Source organism: Juglans regia, chromosome 5 (genome assembly GCF_001411555.2).
Source record: "Juglans regia cultivar Chandler chromosome 5, Walnut 2.0, whole genome shotgun sequence".
NCBI lineage: Eukaryota > Viridiplantae > Streptophyta > Magnoliopsida > Fagales > Juglandaceae > Juglans > Juglans regia.
Window position 1 is genome coordinate 19,739,156 of NC_049905.1, and position 18,630 is coordinate 19,757,785.

The 18,630-nt window shown below is 33.2% G+C and overlaps 1 protein-coding gene across 1 annotated transcript; it reads left to right on the forward strand.

Annotated features, from left to right (window-relative positions):
• Positions 1–8,754: 8,754 nt before the first annotated feature.
• LOC109007347 (protein SMG7) lies at positions 8,755–17,684 on the forward strand. Its single transcript, XM_035689995.1, has 8 exons — positions 8,755–8,914; positions 11,313–11,432; positions 11,659–12,264; positions 12,387–12,509; positions 13,718–13,950; positions 14,058–16,006; positions 16,175–16,315; positions 17,119–17,684. Exons 2-6 carry the CDS (start codon positions 11,361–11,363, stop codon positions 15,982–15,984), a joined length of 2,961 nt encoding a protein of 986 aa, XP_035545888.1. The 5' UTR covers positions 8,755–8,914; positions 11,313–11,360; the 3' UTR covers positions 15,985–16,006; positions 16,175–16,315; positions 17,119–17,684.
• Positions 17,685–18,630: the final 946 nt, after the last annotated feature.

Here is an 18,630-nt window from a genome sequence, read left to right on the forward strand (position 1 = left end):
AGAATACACAAAAATATTGTAAAATAAAAATAAAAAAAGACAAAACAGTTTAACACTGACGGTATAACATTTCGGTGGTTTCTGTAAGTGGACGTAGCAGTGTCCTTTTCTATTATATATAGAGAAATGATATTTGTAATCATGAGTGTGCAAGTGTCGTATAGTCGTTTTAAAAAAAATGAATAAATATAGGATCCACATGAAAAGAAATTAATTTTTTAATAGTAAATTTCATTATGTTTCAAAACAACTGCATGGTATTTATACATTTCACGACTGTATGTAACATTACTTAATAGAAAAACCCTTTCAATCGACTACCTATGGGCCTTTTTGGTCTAATGGGACTTTCCCATGTCCCGTAGACATTTTGGTCTGGGATTTGGATTTTGATTTGGATTTTTTTTTATTGAGTATTCGAGAAGAGTAATGGTATTCATCATCTCAACGTTCATCATCATTCTATCATTTTATGATGTAGCATTAAATGATCGAAACTTATTTATTACATTTTACTTATAAACCTATCATTTAATGTCACATTATAGGATGATAAGAGGATGATGAGAGTTAGGATGATGAATAGATTTTTTAATTCGAGAATAAATTCTCCACTAATCTCAAGGATGTCGAGAACCAAGGAGTTTCCTATAAGTGCATATCGAAAAATTTAAGGAAAAGTTTCTCCAATCCAATAGTCCTTAAAAATTATTTGCATTCAAGATAATTTGAACTTTAAATCAATAGGGAGTATACCAATAAGACCAATGGCTTTATCACTTGAGCCAATCGTTCGAAGATTTTGATCTACTACTGGAATTATGTATCCTGAAATGAACTGATTAGAAAAAAAGAAATGAGAACTATAAGAAACTCCAACCAAGAAGCATGCCATAATTAAACTCAACAGGAAAATATTGTAGAAATTCATATTTTAATTATTATTATTACTTTATTTATTTAAGTGATTGATACATGAAATCATTTATAAAGTGTCGTACAGTGTGATTGAATATGATAAAATTATAAAGGAAAATTAATTTATTTTTAAGAGCCGGAGACAATTTTTATAATTATAAAAAAAAAAAAATCACAATTTTTTCCGATGGCCAGTTTGAAAATTAATTCTAACTAGGGCCTTGCCCTCTTCATGGGTTAGGAAACTCTCATAACTGCCTCTTACCAAAATTAAGAAAACTATTATCATTATATAAAAATAATAATAATATTGACTTTTTTTTAGTCAGGCAATAAATTAAAAAAATTATATTAATCATCTTATACATTACAAACCATATTTTTTTTTTCTCTTATCAAATATGTGGTATATAGATGATGAATAAAAGAATTCAATTAGTTTAAGAAAATAAAAAAATAAAAAAAAATAGTGTGTGATGTGTGAGGATGGTGAGTAGCAGACCTCATAAATTAAGGACCTTGAAAATATTGTTGATTGCAAAGATTACAACAACCTCTTAACTAGAAAGTCTTAGGTTGTGTTTGGGTAGTGAGGTGATATCAAATATTATGTGAATAGTAATAAAAAAATAATAAAAAAATAATGATAGAATATTAAATAATAGTAAATAGTAGTAAAGTATTTTAAGAAGAGAACCGTTACAGATATAAAGATATTATATAAAGTTAACCCACGTATTAATATGACTTCATGAAATCTATTAGATTTATTTTATAATAAAAGTAACTTTATAATTTGACGTACCATATCAAATCATATCAGTTTGTAAGTTTATTTTTATGCAATCTATTTGTGATTAAAATATTTTCTTAGTGAAAATATTCTACTATCCAAAATATCCCTTTTAACCGTCCAAAACTAAATAGTTTATTTGGACGGGTGTGATCGCAGCCCACAGATTACGACCAGTCGCCAATGCAGTAAGCGCCACAGATTACGGTTTCAACACTGCATGTCTGAATCAATTGCGTGGACCCAAACATATTCTCAAAGACAAGTACACACACACTTCCCTTGTATGGAGCGTGCAATTTCCACGTTAATCAATTTCTTTCTTTCTTTTCTTTTTTTTATTTTTTAATAACTCATTTCCATTCCATCAAACCAAAGGAATACAAGGAGAGAGGTCTTCTAACGTTATAATTTAATCATAATTAGAAAGAGCATCTTTTACTAACAAGTGAGCTATAGAGTTGTCATTTCTTAACAAAATTTTTTAGGAATTATTTTGCTTCACATATAAACGTACTTATATTATTACAGTCTTCTTTATCCCTTCTCAGATTGTTGATGACTTGTAAAGAATTCCCTTCAATAATTACCTATGTTAGACCAAGCTCCAGTCCAAACTGTATTGTTTTAAGAGCTCCAAAAATTTCAGCTAGCAATGGTTTAGGGAAGAGATGTTTCTTAGTCATTGCAATGATTTTGAATTTCTTAGTTTTTTAAAAGCTAGCGGAGTTCACTTTTTTGCTATACTTTCATGTGCTTTAGAAAATAATTACCATATTATAAAAGAAAGAGAGCGCCTTCCCTTAGATAGAAACTGCGTATTAATTGTCGGCCTTAGGATGTTGACTATCATAAATAATATTATTATTCACAATAGTTATTTTTTCAGACGAGGGATCGGATTTCATGCATGGAAGGCGCGAGTTACTCGAAAGTGAGGTTAATCATTTTATAATCTCTATCTCATAAGTATAGTTTTTAGGTCCCCTTTAATTACTTATTTCAAAAATATTGAGAAGTCTCATATGATTTAGAAATAAATTCATCTCAATTTTTATAAGGAGTTACTTCACTCTTCTTATTAAGTCTTTTATAGAGAGAAATGAGTGTTTCTATATGGTATCGAGCATGCTAATCTATGATCGATGATTGACTCTTGCGACCTATCCACGATGATGGTACCGGAAATACTGGCCCACACGTGAAGGGGCGTATTGAGAAGTCTCACATAGCTTAGGAGTAAATTCATCTTGATCTTTATAAGAAGTTACCTCACTCTTCTATTAGGTCTTTTATGGAGAGAAATGAGTGTTTTTATAAAGAATGTGCTGATTTGCTGATGGATACTATCAATTGATATAAGATACCTATTTTGAGACTATTCACAAGAGCTTGCTACTCAATCAATTTGCAAAATCATTGGATTCAATCTAAATCAATCATAGAAAAGGAAAAGTTGGGGATGAATGAGTACGAGGTTGGTCTGAATTTGGTAACATTAGGTTGAATACTCATATTGTTTCACTCCCAAAGAACATTTGTTGTGACTACTTAAATGTTATCTATTTTGGACATATTGACTAACGACAGTCATATGTAGAGTGGAAGACTTGATCGTAGATGTCATTTTTCAACAATGGTCGCCAATGGTAGTTGAATAATATATGCATGCAACAAACGATACTTGACGACGACTAAAAATGTAAGGCATCAAAGTTAAATAAATAACATAAGCATTTGTATAATTCGACACCAAAATTTAAGTTCGCAAAAGTTTGGAAAAGATAATCTACTATGAAAATGTACTATTACAAAGTTTAAGGTTTGAATCTTCTTGGTGGCAAACAATCTCTAAGATCCATCGGACTAGAGATTTTTCTTTGAATTATCTGATGTGCACTTGTGAAAAACTCATTGTCGAAGGCCTATATACCTCTGGAATTTACTTAGAACGCTATTTTTAGACACCCAGTACTAATAAAAAAAACAACACTCTTAAGCTCTCTTTTTCTCTCTTTTATTACAAGTTGAAGAAAAGTAGGTAGGGGAAGAAACTCACTCTCTTGCACCCATACAATGTCTACATACCAAAGTAGGTGGTTATCATGTCCTTGGAGGGTATTTGTGCGTTGCTTCTTAGGTTTTGTCAATAAGGTGGGCTAGACTTATTGATAGTTTCTCTTGCCACAGACTGATATAGGTGATCTTTGCAAATGGCACCTATTGGAAACATATTATTATTTATTTTGTTTGGTTCATATTGTGAAATCAAAATTTAATAACTCAAGCAGCTCGTATTGATGATGTTGAGATAAGATCAATTATTTGATATCATTTCAAAGGATATTGATAGGATGATGATTAAGAAGATAATAAATAACATTTTGGCTATACCACTTGATAGAAGTCAAGAGGTTGTTTAATTAAGGACCTAGAAAATGCTGTTGATTGCAAAGATTACAACAACCTCTTAACTAGAAAGTCTTAACTGTCCAAAACTAGGAGTATAATCAGTCCAATTCGATCTGACTTTATAGGTTTTGATCCGATTCAGTTTGATTTTTTTCGATATTATAGTATATTATAATATATATTATAATTGTATTATAGATTATAGTGATATCTTATAATATATAATATATTATAGTATATTATAGATTATAGTGATATTGTATTAGTATAACTACTAATACAATAGACTATAGTGATAATATATAGTTATTTATATAAGATTTTAAAATTTAAAATTATATTAATTAATAATTTATCATATAAGACAAAATTATTTTATATATAATTATATATATTATATATAAAAATTATATATAATATAAAAATATTTTTTATAGTAAAAAAAATTAATATATATATATATATATATAAACTGGTTTGGTGTTTAAAAAAAATTTGAAATCATATCAATTTTGATCGATTATAAAAAAAATAGAATCGATACCAGATCGGACCAGACGAAATCGAGTACCAGTCTAAATAGTTCAATCTGGTCCGATCGAATTATTATTTTTTCAATCTAAAATGAAATAATTTGTTTGGACGGTGTGATCGCATCCCATGGATTATGAACAGTCGCCAATGGAGAAAGTGCCGGTTTGCACGTCTGAATCAAGGAAAATGATAGAGCCACCTCTGGTGGCTCCCGCTGGGAGTCACCGCTGGCTATATCATGTGTTTTTTAATGTGTTTTTTTTACAATTATTTCTATATAGATTTTTTTAAAATTTTAAATATTTAAAAAAAATAAAAAAATTATAATATTATTAAAAAATACTTCTTTCATCATGAAGTAATTTTTTTTTTACTTCATGATTAAGGAAGTATTTTTTAATAATTTTTTTTACTTTATGATTAAGGAAGTGTTTTTTAATAATATTATAAATTTATTTTATTTTTTTAAAATATTTAAAAGTATTAAAAAAAAATTTATAAAGAATAATTGTAAAAAAAATACATAAAAAAACACATATTAAAACCAGCGGTAGCTCCGGGAGCCAACCCAAACATATTTTCACAGCCAAGTACACACACTCTCCTTGTATGGAGCGTGCAATATCCACATTATTATTATTTTTTTCCTATTTAGAAACCAATTTAGTTTCGAATATGACATAACATATGTATAAAATAAAATAAAAATACAAAAAGATATAAACAAAACAAGACATAACATATAAATCAAAAGAATGCTCATAAGAAAAATATATCACAAAAATACAAAATGAAAAGAATGCCCTATTTTCCCCCTTTGCGACCTATTAATTTTAATTCAAGCGCGTGCAAATCAATTTCTTTCTTGGTCAACTGACGGAGTTCACTTTTTTGCTATACTTTCATGTGCTTTAGAAAATAATTCTCATATTATAAAAGAGAGAGCGCCTTCCCTCGGATAGAAAGTGCATATTAATTGTCGGCCTTTGGATGCAGACTATCATAAATAATATTATTACTCTCAACGGTGTTTCTTTCAGTTAAGGGACCAGATTTCTGGCATGGAAGGCGCGAATTACTCGAAAGTCAGGTTCATCATTTTATAATCTCTATCTCACAAGTCTAGTTTTTAACTTTTTATGGTCCCCTTTAATTACTTATTTCAAGAATATTGAAAAGTTTTACATAGTTTAAGAATAAACTTATCTTAATTTTTATAAAGAATTATCTCACTCCTCATATTATGTCTTTAATGGGGAGAAATTAATATTTCTATATGATATTAGAGTAGGCTAACCTATGACAGATTATGAGCTCTTGCGACCTATCCATGATGATAGTACTGGAAATACCGGCCGACACGTGAGGGGGCATATTAAGAAGTCTCACATGACTTAGAAGTAAACTCATTCTGATATTTATAAAGAGTTACCTCACTCTTTTTATTAGACTTTTTATTGGAAGAAATTGATGTTTCTATAAAGAATGTGGTGATTTGTTGATGACTACTGTCAATTGATGCAGGATACCCATTTTGAGACTATTCACACGAGCTTGCTAATAGATCAATTTGCAAAATCATTGGATTCAATCTAAATCAATCATAGAAAAGGAAAAAAAAAAAAATTAGAAAGGGTTGGTTTGAGTTCATAGGGAAAGTTGGGGATGAATGAGTACGAGGTTGGTTTGAATTTGGTAACATTTGGTTGAATATTCATACTCCCAAAGAACATTTGTTGTGTTTTTCATATCTCTCTTCTTTTTTTTTTTTGTCGAAGTTAACTCACAACTGATAGATTTTAAGCAGTCATTAGGTTCATATAATCACACATAAAGTGAAAAATATGAGAAATATAAGGAAAGAGGGCGTTGGTGGCAGGAGATTTAGGCTTGTTTAGATATTATTAAAATATTTTTTTTAATATTATTATTGTTTTGAGATTTAAAAAAGTTGAATTGTTTATTATATTTTGTGTAGAAATTTAAAAAAATTGTAATGATGAGATGGGATAAAAGAAGATAAGATGATATAAAACTATTTCTATATCCAAATATGGCCTAATAATTTTATCATTATTTTCCACCATCAAGGAAAAAATTGAGACCTCTAGTACCCCTCGACTACTTAAATGTTTTCTGTTTTGGACATATTGACTAACAATAGTCATATGTAGAGATTAAGTGATCGTAGATGTCATTTTTCAACAATGGTCGTCAATGGTGGTTGAATAATATGCATGCAATAAAGGATGCTCGACGAGGACTAAAAATGTAAGGGATCAAAGTTAAATAAATAACATAAGTATTTGTATCATTCGACACCAAAATTTAAGTTCACAAAAGTTTGGAAGAGATAATCTACTATGAAAATGTACTATTACAAGTTCTAAGGTTTGAATCTTTTTGGGTTTAAACAATCTCTAAAATCTATCGGATTAAACGATTTTCTTCTTAAATTATTTGATGTGTACTTGTAAAAAACTCCATGTCAAGAGCTTGTATACCTCTGAAATTAGTCAGAACGCTATTTTTGGACACCCGGTACTAATAAAAAAAACAGCACTCTTAAGCTCTCTTTCTCTCTTTTATTACAAGTTGAAGAAAAGTAGGTTGGGGAAGAAACTCACTCTCTTGCACCTATACAATGTCTACATACCAAAGTAGGTGGTTATCATGTCCTTAGAGGGTATTTGTGCGTTGCTTCTTAGGTTTTGTCAATAAGGTGGGCTAGACTTATTGATAGTTTCTCTTGCCACAGACTGATATAGGTGATCTTTGCAAATGGCACCTATTGGAAACATATTATTATTTCTTTTGTTTGGCTATCAAATATTAAAGGGCATCACATGTAATAGTAAACTTATAAAAATATTTTAAGTTTGATTCGCATTGTCAAATCAAAATTTAATATCTCAAGGCTCAAGCAACTAGTATTGATGATGTTGAGATAAGATCAACTATTTGATATCCTTTTAAAGGATATTGTTAGGATGATGATTAATAAGATAATAAATAATATTTTTATATTTTAATCAGAAAAATGATATTTATAGTTGCAGAGTGTGTAAATACTGTACAATCTCTTTAAAAAAAGTAAATAAATACAGTGAATTGTGCATTATTTATATATTTTACGACTGTATATAATATTATTCTTTTAATTAAGATCGGAAAACCTCGAACTAAAGGGAGAATATTGTTTGGCTATACCACTTGATAAAAGTCAAGAGGTTGTCTAACATTGGCCAACACAAATAATAATGGCATGGCATTAAGATAACGAAAATTGCATGAGAAATGAGAGAAGAAAATTTTGGTTGAGAATCAAAGAAAATGTTACCATTGGAATCGAGAGAGATGAAACGGGCGTCGTTTTAGTTTAAAAATAAACTGACATTTAAATTGAAATAACATCGTTCCACTTATTAACTTTTGTGTATATCTAATATTTATGTTGAATTCTAATGCTTTTTAAGCATTTTTTAAAATTATGATTTAAGATATGAAGACTTGACTCTCAAATATTATTCATGAGAAATAATGATAAATGAAAATGACCTATTAATACTCCTTAAGAGTTGGGAAAATATAGAAATTTATAGGAAGCAAATAAATGAACAAAAACAATTAGAAGAATAGAAGTAGTTTTTAGGGAAAAAAAAGTACGGTGCCGTTTGGATAATGAGTTAAGATGATAATAAAATAAAATATTATTTTTTATTATTTTTTTACAATTTAAAAAAATTAAATTATTTATTATATTTTGTGTAAAAATTTAGAAAAATCATAATGATGAAATGAAATAAAACACTTTGTATTCAAACCGAAATTTAAAAAAAATACAGAGAGGAATAATTAAAGAAAACGGCGTCGTTTGGGAGATCGCCGCCTGCTAGCAAAGAGCCGTGAAGCGCGTGGACACCCGAAAATAAACAAAACTTAAAAAACAAAAGAAAAGAAAAAGCAAAATTGAAAGTGAATTATTAGGGGGGTGGGAACGTCGTCGTTTTAATCATGCAAAACTTGGAAGACAAGAGAAGAGTCGAAGACAAGAGAAACGAAAGAAAGAAAGAAAGAAAGTGGCAAGAATTTTTTTGTTTAATTATTTAAAACTCTAACCTCATCCCCTATGGCCTATTAGAGACACAGAACCAGACTCTCTCTATCAACGATCCAAACCCTAACAAATACTCTCTTTTTCTTCGCTATCCGATGCTCTGATCCGATATATTTATCGCGGTGGATCTGATTCTCGAGGTGTGTTATTTTCTTATACTTTTCTTCTTATTCTTCTTATTTTTTGCATTCTGATATTTGTTCCTTTTTTTTTTTTTTGTTGAAAAAGTTTGAGCTGATTGATCTATTTGTTTCATCATTTTTCGCCGTACCGGATCTGGTTCAACTTCAATTTATTTACCTTTCTTTTTTCCTGATCGTGTGTCTTTTCTCTTCTTCTTCGGATAATAATCGTTTTTTGGGTTTTAAATTAACTAGTGTTCTGGTTTTTATGGAACTCTTTCCTATTTTCCCAATGCTTGGATGTAGAGAAAATTGAGGCAACCTAACGTAAACGGATTATAAATGGAACATAAATCTTTGTAATTAAGTCGGACATTGTGCCAGGCTCAAAAGGTTGGAGGCCGTATTTTTTACCTTGTTTATTTATTTTTTTTTTGGGGGTTCAGAGTCCGTCAGACGGGTTGCGGTTGTCTAAACTTTATAAATTCTAGGGTTTTATCCTTTTGGCTTCTTTTCTTTTCCAACAAGATTTCTGCAGCCGGGTGGGTTTGTGCAAAATCGCAGATGATATTTGCAGGTTTGAGAGGCTACGTCTCATACTAAATGTAATTGGGAGTTTCTCTTAAATTTTTTTGACTTCTTATTTCACTGGGGTTGATTGATGAATAAACGGTTCAAAAGCTGTATGGTGCTGTTGTAGTAATGATGCTTCTAGAGTTCTTTGGCTGGTCTATTTTTCTTCTGAACGTACGCTATGGCACTGTTCTTGCATGGGCAAGTGGTTCTGTTATTTAGAATTTAGGAGGAGTGATACATAGAAAATAATGGTTGTTTGTAGTATATTTCCAGTAAGAATATTTACTTGAACGAAAGAAATGGTCGCTGTTTTGAGGATAAGGAGCGCTCTCTGGACAAATTTAGGGATTTCTTCTTTCATACTTTGTTGCTCTGGGCCTCTTCTATTGTATGGGATGGAATGAGCCTTAATGTTTTCTACGCTACTATCAGTAGCACATAATTTGTAATTAGGCTCTTTCTTGTACACTCCCTGTGTACTCAGGCTTTGCTTATTTACGTGGATCAATAAATCTTCTTTTTATCTATAAAAAAAAAGAATATTTACTTGCAAGCTAGTTTGAGATTTCTTAATATTACATGATCTACACTTGTCAACGAGAATCTTGGGTGTCTGAAATGTGATGGATTGAAATTTTGATCTTTACAACATTTTAAGAAAATATCAATCATGACTCGAGCTTAGAGGTTTTAAGAAAAACAATCTGTACAAATGACTTGAAATCATAATATGTAATCTCAAAGTGGGTTTTTTCCCACTTGATATGCCCCTTTTCGGACTTGAGCCAATTAAATTCTCAGCTTTAAGAGGCTAATATATGTAGTTATATAAATGTATATTTGTGGTCCTCCTTCGATTCCACTTATATAAGCATCAATTTTTTTTTTGTAAGTAAAAAAAAAAAAATCATTAAAAGAGGAAAAGGCACGCTTAAAATGCACAAGATGTATACAAGTGATTGACCTACTAGAAAGAGAAAAAGATACAAGAAAGTCATGTAAATTAAGCCTATTGAAATATATCGAAGATGTCCAAAGGAGGAGAGTGCTGGGAAAGAAAGTCTTGAGCTCCTCCATTATCCATTCACAATCCTCAAAGCATTAAGCATCAATTCTTTTAAAACTGCATTCCCTGTGGACAAAATGAGCTTGCTCCCAAAATAGCGTAAAGAACATGAGTGTTTGAACTTTTACCTAATTTAAGCCTTTAGGCTGCTTTCCAAGGCCAGACTTGAGAAAATCATGCAAAAAGAGGTATTTGGGTATTTGTTCTTCAGCTTTGCCTCAGGTGATCAAATGGTAGGGTTGTTTTATGTATTTTGTTAGAAGTCCTAAAAGGATTTTGTTAGAAGTTATCAAAAGGATTTTCACTGTGTTGCAACTGACATAATTTTTGACAACCATTAGATGACAAGCATTAATCATGCTTAGGCATTGCTCTTGTATATGTCCCGTATACTAGGGCTCTTGCCAATACAATCTTGTTTACTGATAAAAGAAAAGATGTCAAGAAGTTTTTTAATTTTTTGGGGGATTGGAGCGTGGCAGTTTTTTTCCTTTTCTATGATTAGAGTGTGATTAACATACTGGTTTTGCCTTCTGATTCCATCTTCTCCTTACTCTTGTACTCTATAGAATACATCCCAATGTGTGGAGTGATTAAAACTTGTACCACTTGTCTTACCTCAGACCGGACTGACCCAAAATATTTTATCGAGGAACAGTTTTAAATTTGTTGTTTTGGCTATTAATGTCGTCAGCCAGTTATTATTCTCTTTCTTTCATCTCTTCTTATTGAAAAGCTGCAGTTGTCTTTAAATTGATCTTTATGTGTCTGTAGATCCTCTGCAGTTAATTCTGTTTGAAGTTAGGCAAGCATATTAAATGGATGATGATTGAACAGATGGATAAAATGTCCACTCCAACATCTAGGGAGCATGCCCAACGTCTTTATGAGAAGGTATTTCCTCTTTCCTCATTACACTTCAGCTTTTTCCATTCTAAATATGGGGCTTGGATTATCTTTGCAACGTAAACTAATTTATGCTAGTAAAAATCTCGCTGGAATTCTTACATGCATGACTCTCTCTCTCTCTCTCTCTATTTATATATATGTACTTATAAAAAATATATAGATATCTGTACAATATATCTTTTCTTTAAGAGCACATTTTTCCTTTATGCAGAATGTGGAATTGGAAAATAGGCGTCGAAGGTCAGCCCAGGCACGCATCCCATCAGATCCGAATGCTTGGCAACAGATGCGTGAGAATTATGAAGCAATAATTCTTGAGGATCATGTTTTCTCTGAGCAGCACAGCATTGAATATGCTCTTTGGCAGTTACACTACAGGAGAATTGAGGAATTGAGACAACACTTTAGTGCTACTTTAGCAACTGCAGGCTCAAACACATCTCAGGGTGTGAAAGGCCCTGCTCGACCTGATCGAATTGCAAAAATAAGAATGCAATTCAAAGCTTTCCTTTCAGAAGCAACTGGCTTTTACCACGATCTTATTTTGAAAATCCGAGCTAAGTATGGCCTTCCTCTGGGTTATTTCTCTGAGGATTCAGACAACCGAATTGTTATGGAGAAAGATGGGAAGAAATCTACTGAAATGAGAAAAGGTCTGATATCTTGTCACCGTTGCTTGATATATTTGGGTGACCTTGCACGTTATAAAGGACTATATGGGGAGGGTGACTCTAAAAGTCGGGAGTATGCTGCAGCTTCAAGTTACTATTTGCAAGCTTCATCTCTGTGGCCATCAAGTGGGAATCCCCATCATCAGGTTTTTCCCTTTATTATTGCTCTTCCATTATTCATTCTAACATATTCTTTGTATTGGGTGGATTCATATGTTTTGTTGTGATTTCAATCTTTCATTGTGACATCCTCTAATTATCATCTCAGCTTGCTATATTGGCTTCCTATTCGGGGGACGAGCTATTGACAGTTTATCGATATTTTCGGAGTCTGGCAGTGGATAGTCCCTTCTCAACAGCAAGGGATAACTTGATCGTTGCATTTGAGAAGGTATAATTTTTTAATTGATTGGTCAAAAAAATGTGTTATTTTCCTGACTTGTGGCTGTTATATCCTTTTTTGTTTATGTTTTTTTTTTTTTAAATTTTTAATCACTATTATTTGTGGAGAAGTATTTGTTGTTGTTGTGGGGACTTAACAGCTAGCCATTGTACAGGTTTCATCTCATTCATTGGTTTCTAGAATAATACTAGACTGATTTAATCCTCTTCTGATGGAATTCTAGAAGCTTACTACATTTTGAATAAAGGTGGAAACTAGGCCATTTTCGTTTTCTGTTGGAAGCTCTTTAACAGATGAACCATGTAACGTCAGTTAGATAACTATGCTCAAGAGGGTGCGTTGGAAGCTAATCTTGATTTAAAGGCAGTTGACTGATTATAAAACTTGATATGAGATGATTTAACTTCATCTCAACTAAGGCTTAATCTCATTAAATCAAGGCCGGCTACATGGATCTTTTTTTACCACATAAGATCCATTTTCATCAGAAGTTTGGGAAGTAGTATGCCCGGTTGACCAGGTTCTACCACTGCAGGCCCCAATCATACTTGAAAGAAGAGTTTGATCCTGGCTCAAAGGGACCACTAGCTATATGCTTTACAAATGATACTGAAGAATGAGATAGGTGGTGCCATAATGACTTATCATCAGATTATATATAATACAGAAATACATCTATTGTAAGTAACCTGATTGTTTGTTACTTATTAAAAAAAAAAAAAAAAAAGTAACATGATTGTTGTATGTGTATTGGGATGGGAAAACTGTGAATATGATCTTCCTTCAATATCACTTCCCTTGAATTTATCAATGAAAAAAGTGAAGTTTACATTATCTGTTAGGTTTGGGGAATATGCTTTTGTTGTAAGTATTAACTAAGAAATCAAATTCCATTCTCTGTCAAAATGTATTTTGGATGTCTTCACATAGAATAAATAAACCAGCGGCATTTTTTCATTAATCATGTTAGGCAGTGGTTGAATGAAATATTGGATGACAGTCACTGAAGTTGACTTGACCTCTCTGGACTCAAGCAATGTATATTTTGGTTGGTTGCTTTTGCCAAAGTAAAAGCTCTTTTCAGTTTTTATGCTTCTGTCCTGAGTCATGATTTCTGATGTTATGAGAAAACTCTTTTAGTATCTGGCTTAATAATGCTTCTCTTTCTTATTTGTTTGGCTTTTCATTCTTGGCAGAATCGTCAGACTTACTCTCAACTATCCGAGGATGTCAAAGCTTCTGCGATCAAGGAATCTCCTGTGCGGTTGACTGGCAAGGGAAAAGGGAAAGGGGATGTGAAACTTGCATCAAAAGATACAAACTCAGAAGGCAGCCAAGTAAAGGACGGAGCATCCACTGGGCCTGAGACATATAAATCCTTTTGCGTTCGGTTTGTTCGTCTAAATGGAATTCTTTTCACACGCACAAGGTATTTACCTTTAAATTTTACTATGGGTATATTTTGACCACTTGCTGTAGACTGATTCTCTCTCTTTCTTCCCCCCTCCCCGTGGTATCCTGGCTATATATTTCTAGCCTGGAGACATTTGCAGAAGTTCTCTCTTTGGTTAGCAGTGGTTTATGTGAACTTCTGACTTCTGGGCCACAAGAAGAGCTGAATTTTGGTGCTGATGCTCTTGAGAATGGACTTCTCATTGTTAGACTTATCTCCATTCTTATATTCACAGTTCATAATGTAAGAAAGGAGGCTGAAGGTCAATCATATTCGGAAATTGTACAGCGTGCTGTTCTACTTCAGAATGCATTTACTGCTGTTTTTGAGTTGATGGGACACATTCTAGAGAGATGTGTGCAGCTGCATGATCCTTCTTCAAGTTACCTCTTACCTGGCATTCTGGTATTTGTAGAATGGCTGGCGTGTTGTCCAGATGTTGCAACAGGCAGTGATGCAGACGAAAAACAGGAAACTGTTAGATCAAGATTTTGGAACAATTGCATATCTTTCTTGAATAAGCTCTTGTCAAATAAGGCGATGTCCATTGATGATGATGAAGATGAGACTTGTTTTAATAACACAAGCAGGTATGAAGAAGAGGAAACTGAAAATCGGCTTGCTTTGTGGGAGGACTTGGAGTTAAGAGGATTCTTGCCACTACTTCCCGCACAAACAATTTTGGATTTTTCGAGGAAGCATTCCTTTGGAGTTGATGGCAATAAGGAAAAAGTAGCCCGTGTTAGAAGGATCCTAGCTGCAGGGAAGCATCTTGCAAATGTGGTTAGAGTTGATCAAGAACCAATGCGTTTTGATTCGAAGGTTAAGAAATTTATTATCGGTGTTGAGCCTCAAACCACAAATGGTTGCATGTTTACTACCACCTATGGGGCCATGCCTCCTACAAATAGTATGATGTATGAAAAGAAGTTGGAGAAAACAAAGAATCTGGGCATTCCGCAGCAAAATCCTGAATTAGAAGGGGAAGAGGAGGATGAGGTAATAGTTTTTAAGCCTACAGTGTCTGAGAGGCGGTCTGATGCGATTGGTCTGGAATGGGCCCCGTATGAGGGCCTGAATCCTGATCTAAATGTTTCTACAAATGATATGAAGTTTCTTGGCAGTTCTGTTTCAGCCCCTCTAGGGAATCTTCGGCAGCAGATTGCTCTTGATTCGGGTTCACAAGTTCCTCTATCTGTTGCTAATATGGTCCCCCAGCATCCTCAACCAATTCAATCTTATGCTTCAAAGTGGTCAGTGGAAGAGGAATCCGTTCTTTCTAACGGCTTGAAAGGTCTAAGGTTTCCGGAGAATGGACATCTAATGAAATCTGAGCACCAGGACAATGGCATATTCACTCCTGTCCATTCAGCTTCCATCCAGCAAGCTGTCAGTGCCAATAATGGCAGTATGTCTTACGGTCATACAAAAGCTCCAGAACCTTTCATATCTAAGATTGATGCTTTTCCGTTGTCTGGGGTGATGTCGGACAATTTGGCTGTGAAAACATCATCAGCTTCAGTTGCTGGTACAAGAAGAAGTCCAGTTGGTCGGCCTATTAGGCACCTTGGGCCCCCACCTGGTTTTAACCCTGTTCGCCCTAAACAAGTGAATGAACTTGTTTCTGGGTCAGATTTGGTGAGTGAGATACCAGTAATGGATGATTATAGCTGGTTGGATGGGTATCAGTTGCCATCATCAAGGAAAGGCTCTGGGTCAAATAGTTCCATCAATTACCCATCTTATTCTAATGCCCAGCACATCAATATCAGCAATGGCTCGAGTGGGACTGTCAACTTTCCATTTCCTGGAAAACAACTTCCAATTATGCCTTTCTCAGTGGAAAACCAAAAGGGCTGGCAAGAATACCAGACCCTTGAACAGCTAAATCTGCACCATGAACAGCAGTTGCAGCAACAGCATAACCCCATCAATGGAAATCAGCAATTCACTCGGCTGCCTGAGCAATATCAAGGACAGTCCATCTGGACAGGTCGTTACTTCGTGTGATGTCAGTGCGAGAGTATAGGTGGTAAGATCAAGTTTTCTGTTCATAGTTCTAGTTAGTAATTTCTACTGCTGGTATTATTAGGCCTTCTTGTTATTATTGTTAGTTATTTTATTGCCGTAATTAGGAACTCATTCTGATCTGACAAATTTTTTTTCTCAAGTATTCTGATCTGACAAACCCATTCCTCAGGCCCTTGGGAACAATTCTGGTGAATGTACTGCATCCTTTTGCTACCGAATTTAGACTCCAACTTTGTAGCCTTGTCAATGTTGAATTAGTGTTGGAGCATGGGAGGCGATGGCTTTCTTGCAGGCACTTGCTACTACTTGAGTGAGTATTTATCTAACTACATATTGCCTATTTTAAAAATTTTTATCTAAGTAAATATTTGCTCTGTCATTTACACAAATTTCCATTGTGTTGGGGGAAGGGGGGAACATTAATGTGTATCCATATAAATTCTTGTTTGAGGGACGGTTTTGGTTTTTCCTGTTCCTTCTCCACAATAGATCTGGTTTTTTGTGGTACATGTTTTCCCACCATGTATTTTTCTGTTGTTGAGCCTTGATCCCCAATTATCAATGAGAACAAATACATTAAGTATTGAATTGGCTGATGTTTTGATTTATTAGATATTTGACTTCTATATAAGTATGTGCACAAAAATGTACTTGGGTTTTTTCTTTATGACTTGTGAACTATTTCCTAGTAACATGCAAAAAAAAAAAAAAATCTATTTGGAGGTTAGGTGCATCGGTATCTTTTTTCAATTTAGGGTGAGTGGTTGGAAATTGATAACCTAGTATGTTGCTTTGCTAATAATGTTGTGAATATAGGGCTTAACTTTAAATATGCAGATTACTTTGTGAAATTACCAAAGATGGAAGGAATGATAAATGATGTGAGCAGATCGCCCCCTCTAGTAGCTTTCTTCTGACTTCTGAGGCTCATTTTGTCTGATTCAAATACGAAACGAATGAAAATCCATTATTTTGATCATTTTTATTTCATTGACCACAATTGTATGAGATTCGAGCCTAATCTGAATTAGATCTGTTTCGTTGCTTTTGTTCAACTTCCTCTGTTTTGGTTGTCTGTTATTATGTGCACTTTGGTTTTGTCTCTTTTTACAGATTTCGTCGAGCTTTAATGCCTGGTGGAAGAGAAATATGGATTCGAAGTTCATAAGCAGTAGATGCCTTGTCTGGTTACTTGGGATGGATAGAGATAAGATCATCTGTTGTTATGGGTCTCGTGCCTCGGACAATTGGTGTAATAAAAATGTGCTCCCCATTCTACTCAACTGTTAGACATTCTAGCTGTCAAAAACACTGCTGTGGTCTTCAGCTGGCAGCCGATAAAATATATAATGCTACTTGAGGCGGAGTTGTTCGCTACAAATACGAGCCACAGTCCGGGAAGGTTGCTGGTTGTGATTTGGGGTATCGGCAAGTTGGACAGTGTGATATGATAAAAGACATGAGATGAGTGAGTGCAAGTGTAATACCTATTGTGTAATAATTTTATGGGTAAATTATGTGATAAGGGATAATATAAAATAGCATTATGGTGCTTTCAAAAGTCGGGCTGGACTCGGAACTCTTTTTTTTTTGAATGATGAAATAAGCTGTGGAAGTTGCCTCTCTTATGTTGGATGTCTCCCATTATTATTTTTATGAGATTTGTTTTGGTTCACTTATCCAAGCGGGTTTTGTGTGAAAATTAATGTATTGGTCATTGAGGCTTTACCTGTTCTTTTTCTCTCTTTTATTTTAGAGGTGACCAGATTAGCTACCCCTTTTGAAGTGAGGGCCACCACGCACAGGCCACAAAGATGGTCATCACTAGGTCTTAAATATTAAGTCTGGTTTAGATAGTGAGATGAAATAGTTTTAGATAAATTGAATAAAATATTATTTTGAGATTTAAAAAAATTGAATTATTTATTATATTTTGAGTGAGAATTTAAAAAGGTCGTAATGATGAGATGAGATGTAATGTGATTGTTTTTCTATTTTAAGAGAATGTTTGGATTCAGAGATGAGTTGGGATAATTTATGAATAATAGAATAAAAGTTAAATTATTTATTATATTTTGTGTGGAAATTTAGGAAAGTTGTTTTTGGATTTGAAAAAATTAAATTATTTATTATATTTTGAGTGAAAATTTAAAAAAATTATATTGATGAGCTGAAATTAATTGAGGTGAATTGAGGTGAGTTTTGAATTCAAATATCTCATAAGTGTCTCAAAAGACTTGTCTTTTGGAATGATTTAGGCTTCGTTTGGAATCAAAAATCCTCTCAACTCATCTCAACTCATCATTACAACTTTTTCAAATCCCAATACAAAATATAATAAACAATTCAACTTTTTCAAATCTTAAAATAATAATAATAATAAAAAATAATATTCTACCAATATTTTATTATCTCAACTCAACTCAACTCAACTCACTTCAACATCCAAACGCAACCTTAGGATCCCATTGAAATGCAATTTCTCCTTTATTTCTAGAGGATATAGCAATAATAGCATTTCATTTTATACTTTGGAGAGCTAGCAGGGTCCTTGCAATATGTCTCGCAACAGGGCCTCCGACAGTTTAGTTTCACCAGCGATGCTTTCATCTCTCTCTATCCTCT

Bases quoted from the DNA above. Each gene is read 5' to 3' on its own strand.
- LOC109007347 (XM_035689995.1), top strand. From the start codon at position 11,361: ATGATGATTGAACAGATGGATAAAATGTCCACTCCAACATCTAGGGAG. The intron at 12,265-12,386 runs GTTTTTCCCTTT...TTATCATCTCAG, and splicing joins GTGGGAATCCCCATCATCAG to CTTGCTATATTGGCTTCCTA. The intron at 12,510-13,717 runs GTATAATTTTTT...CATTCTTGGCAG, and splicing joins TGATCGTTGCATTTGAGAAG to AATCGTCAGACTTACTCTCA.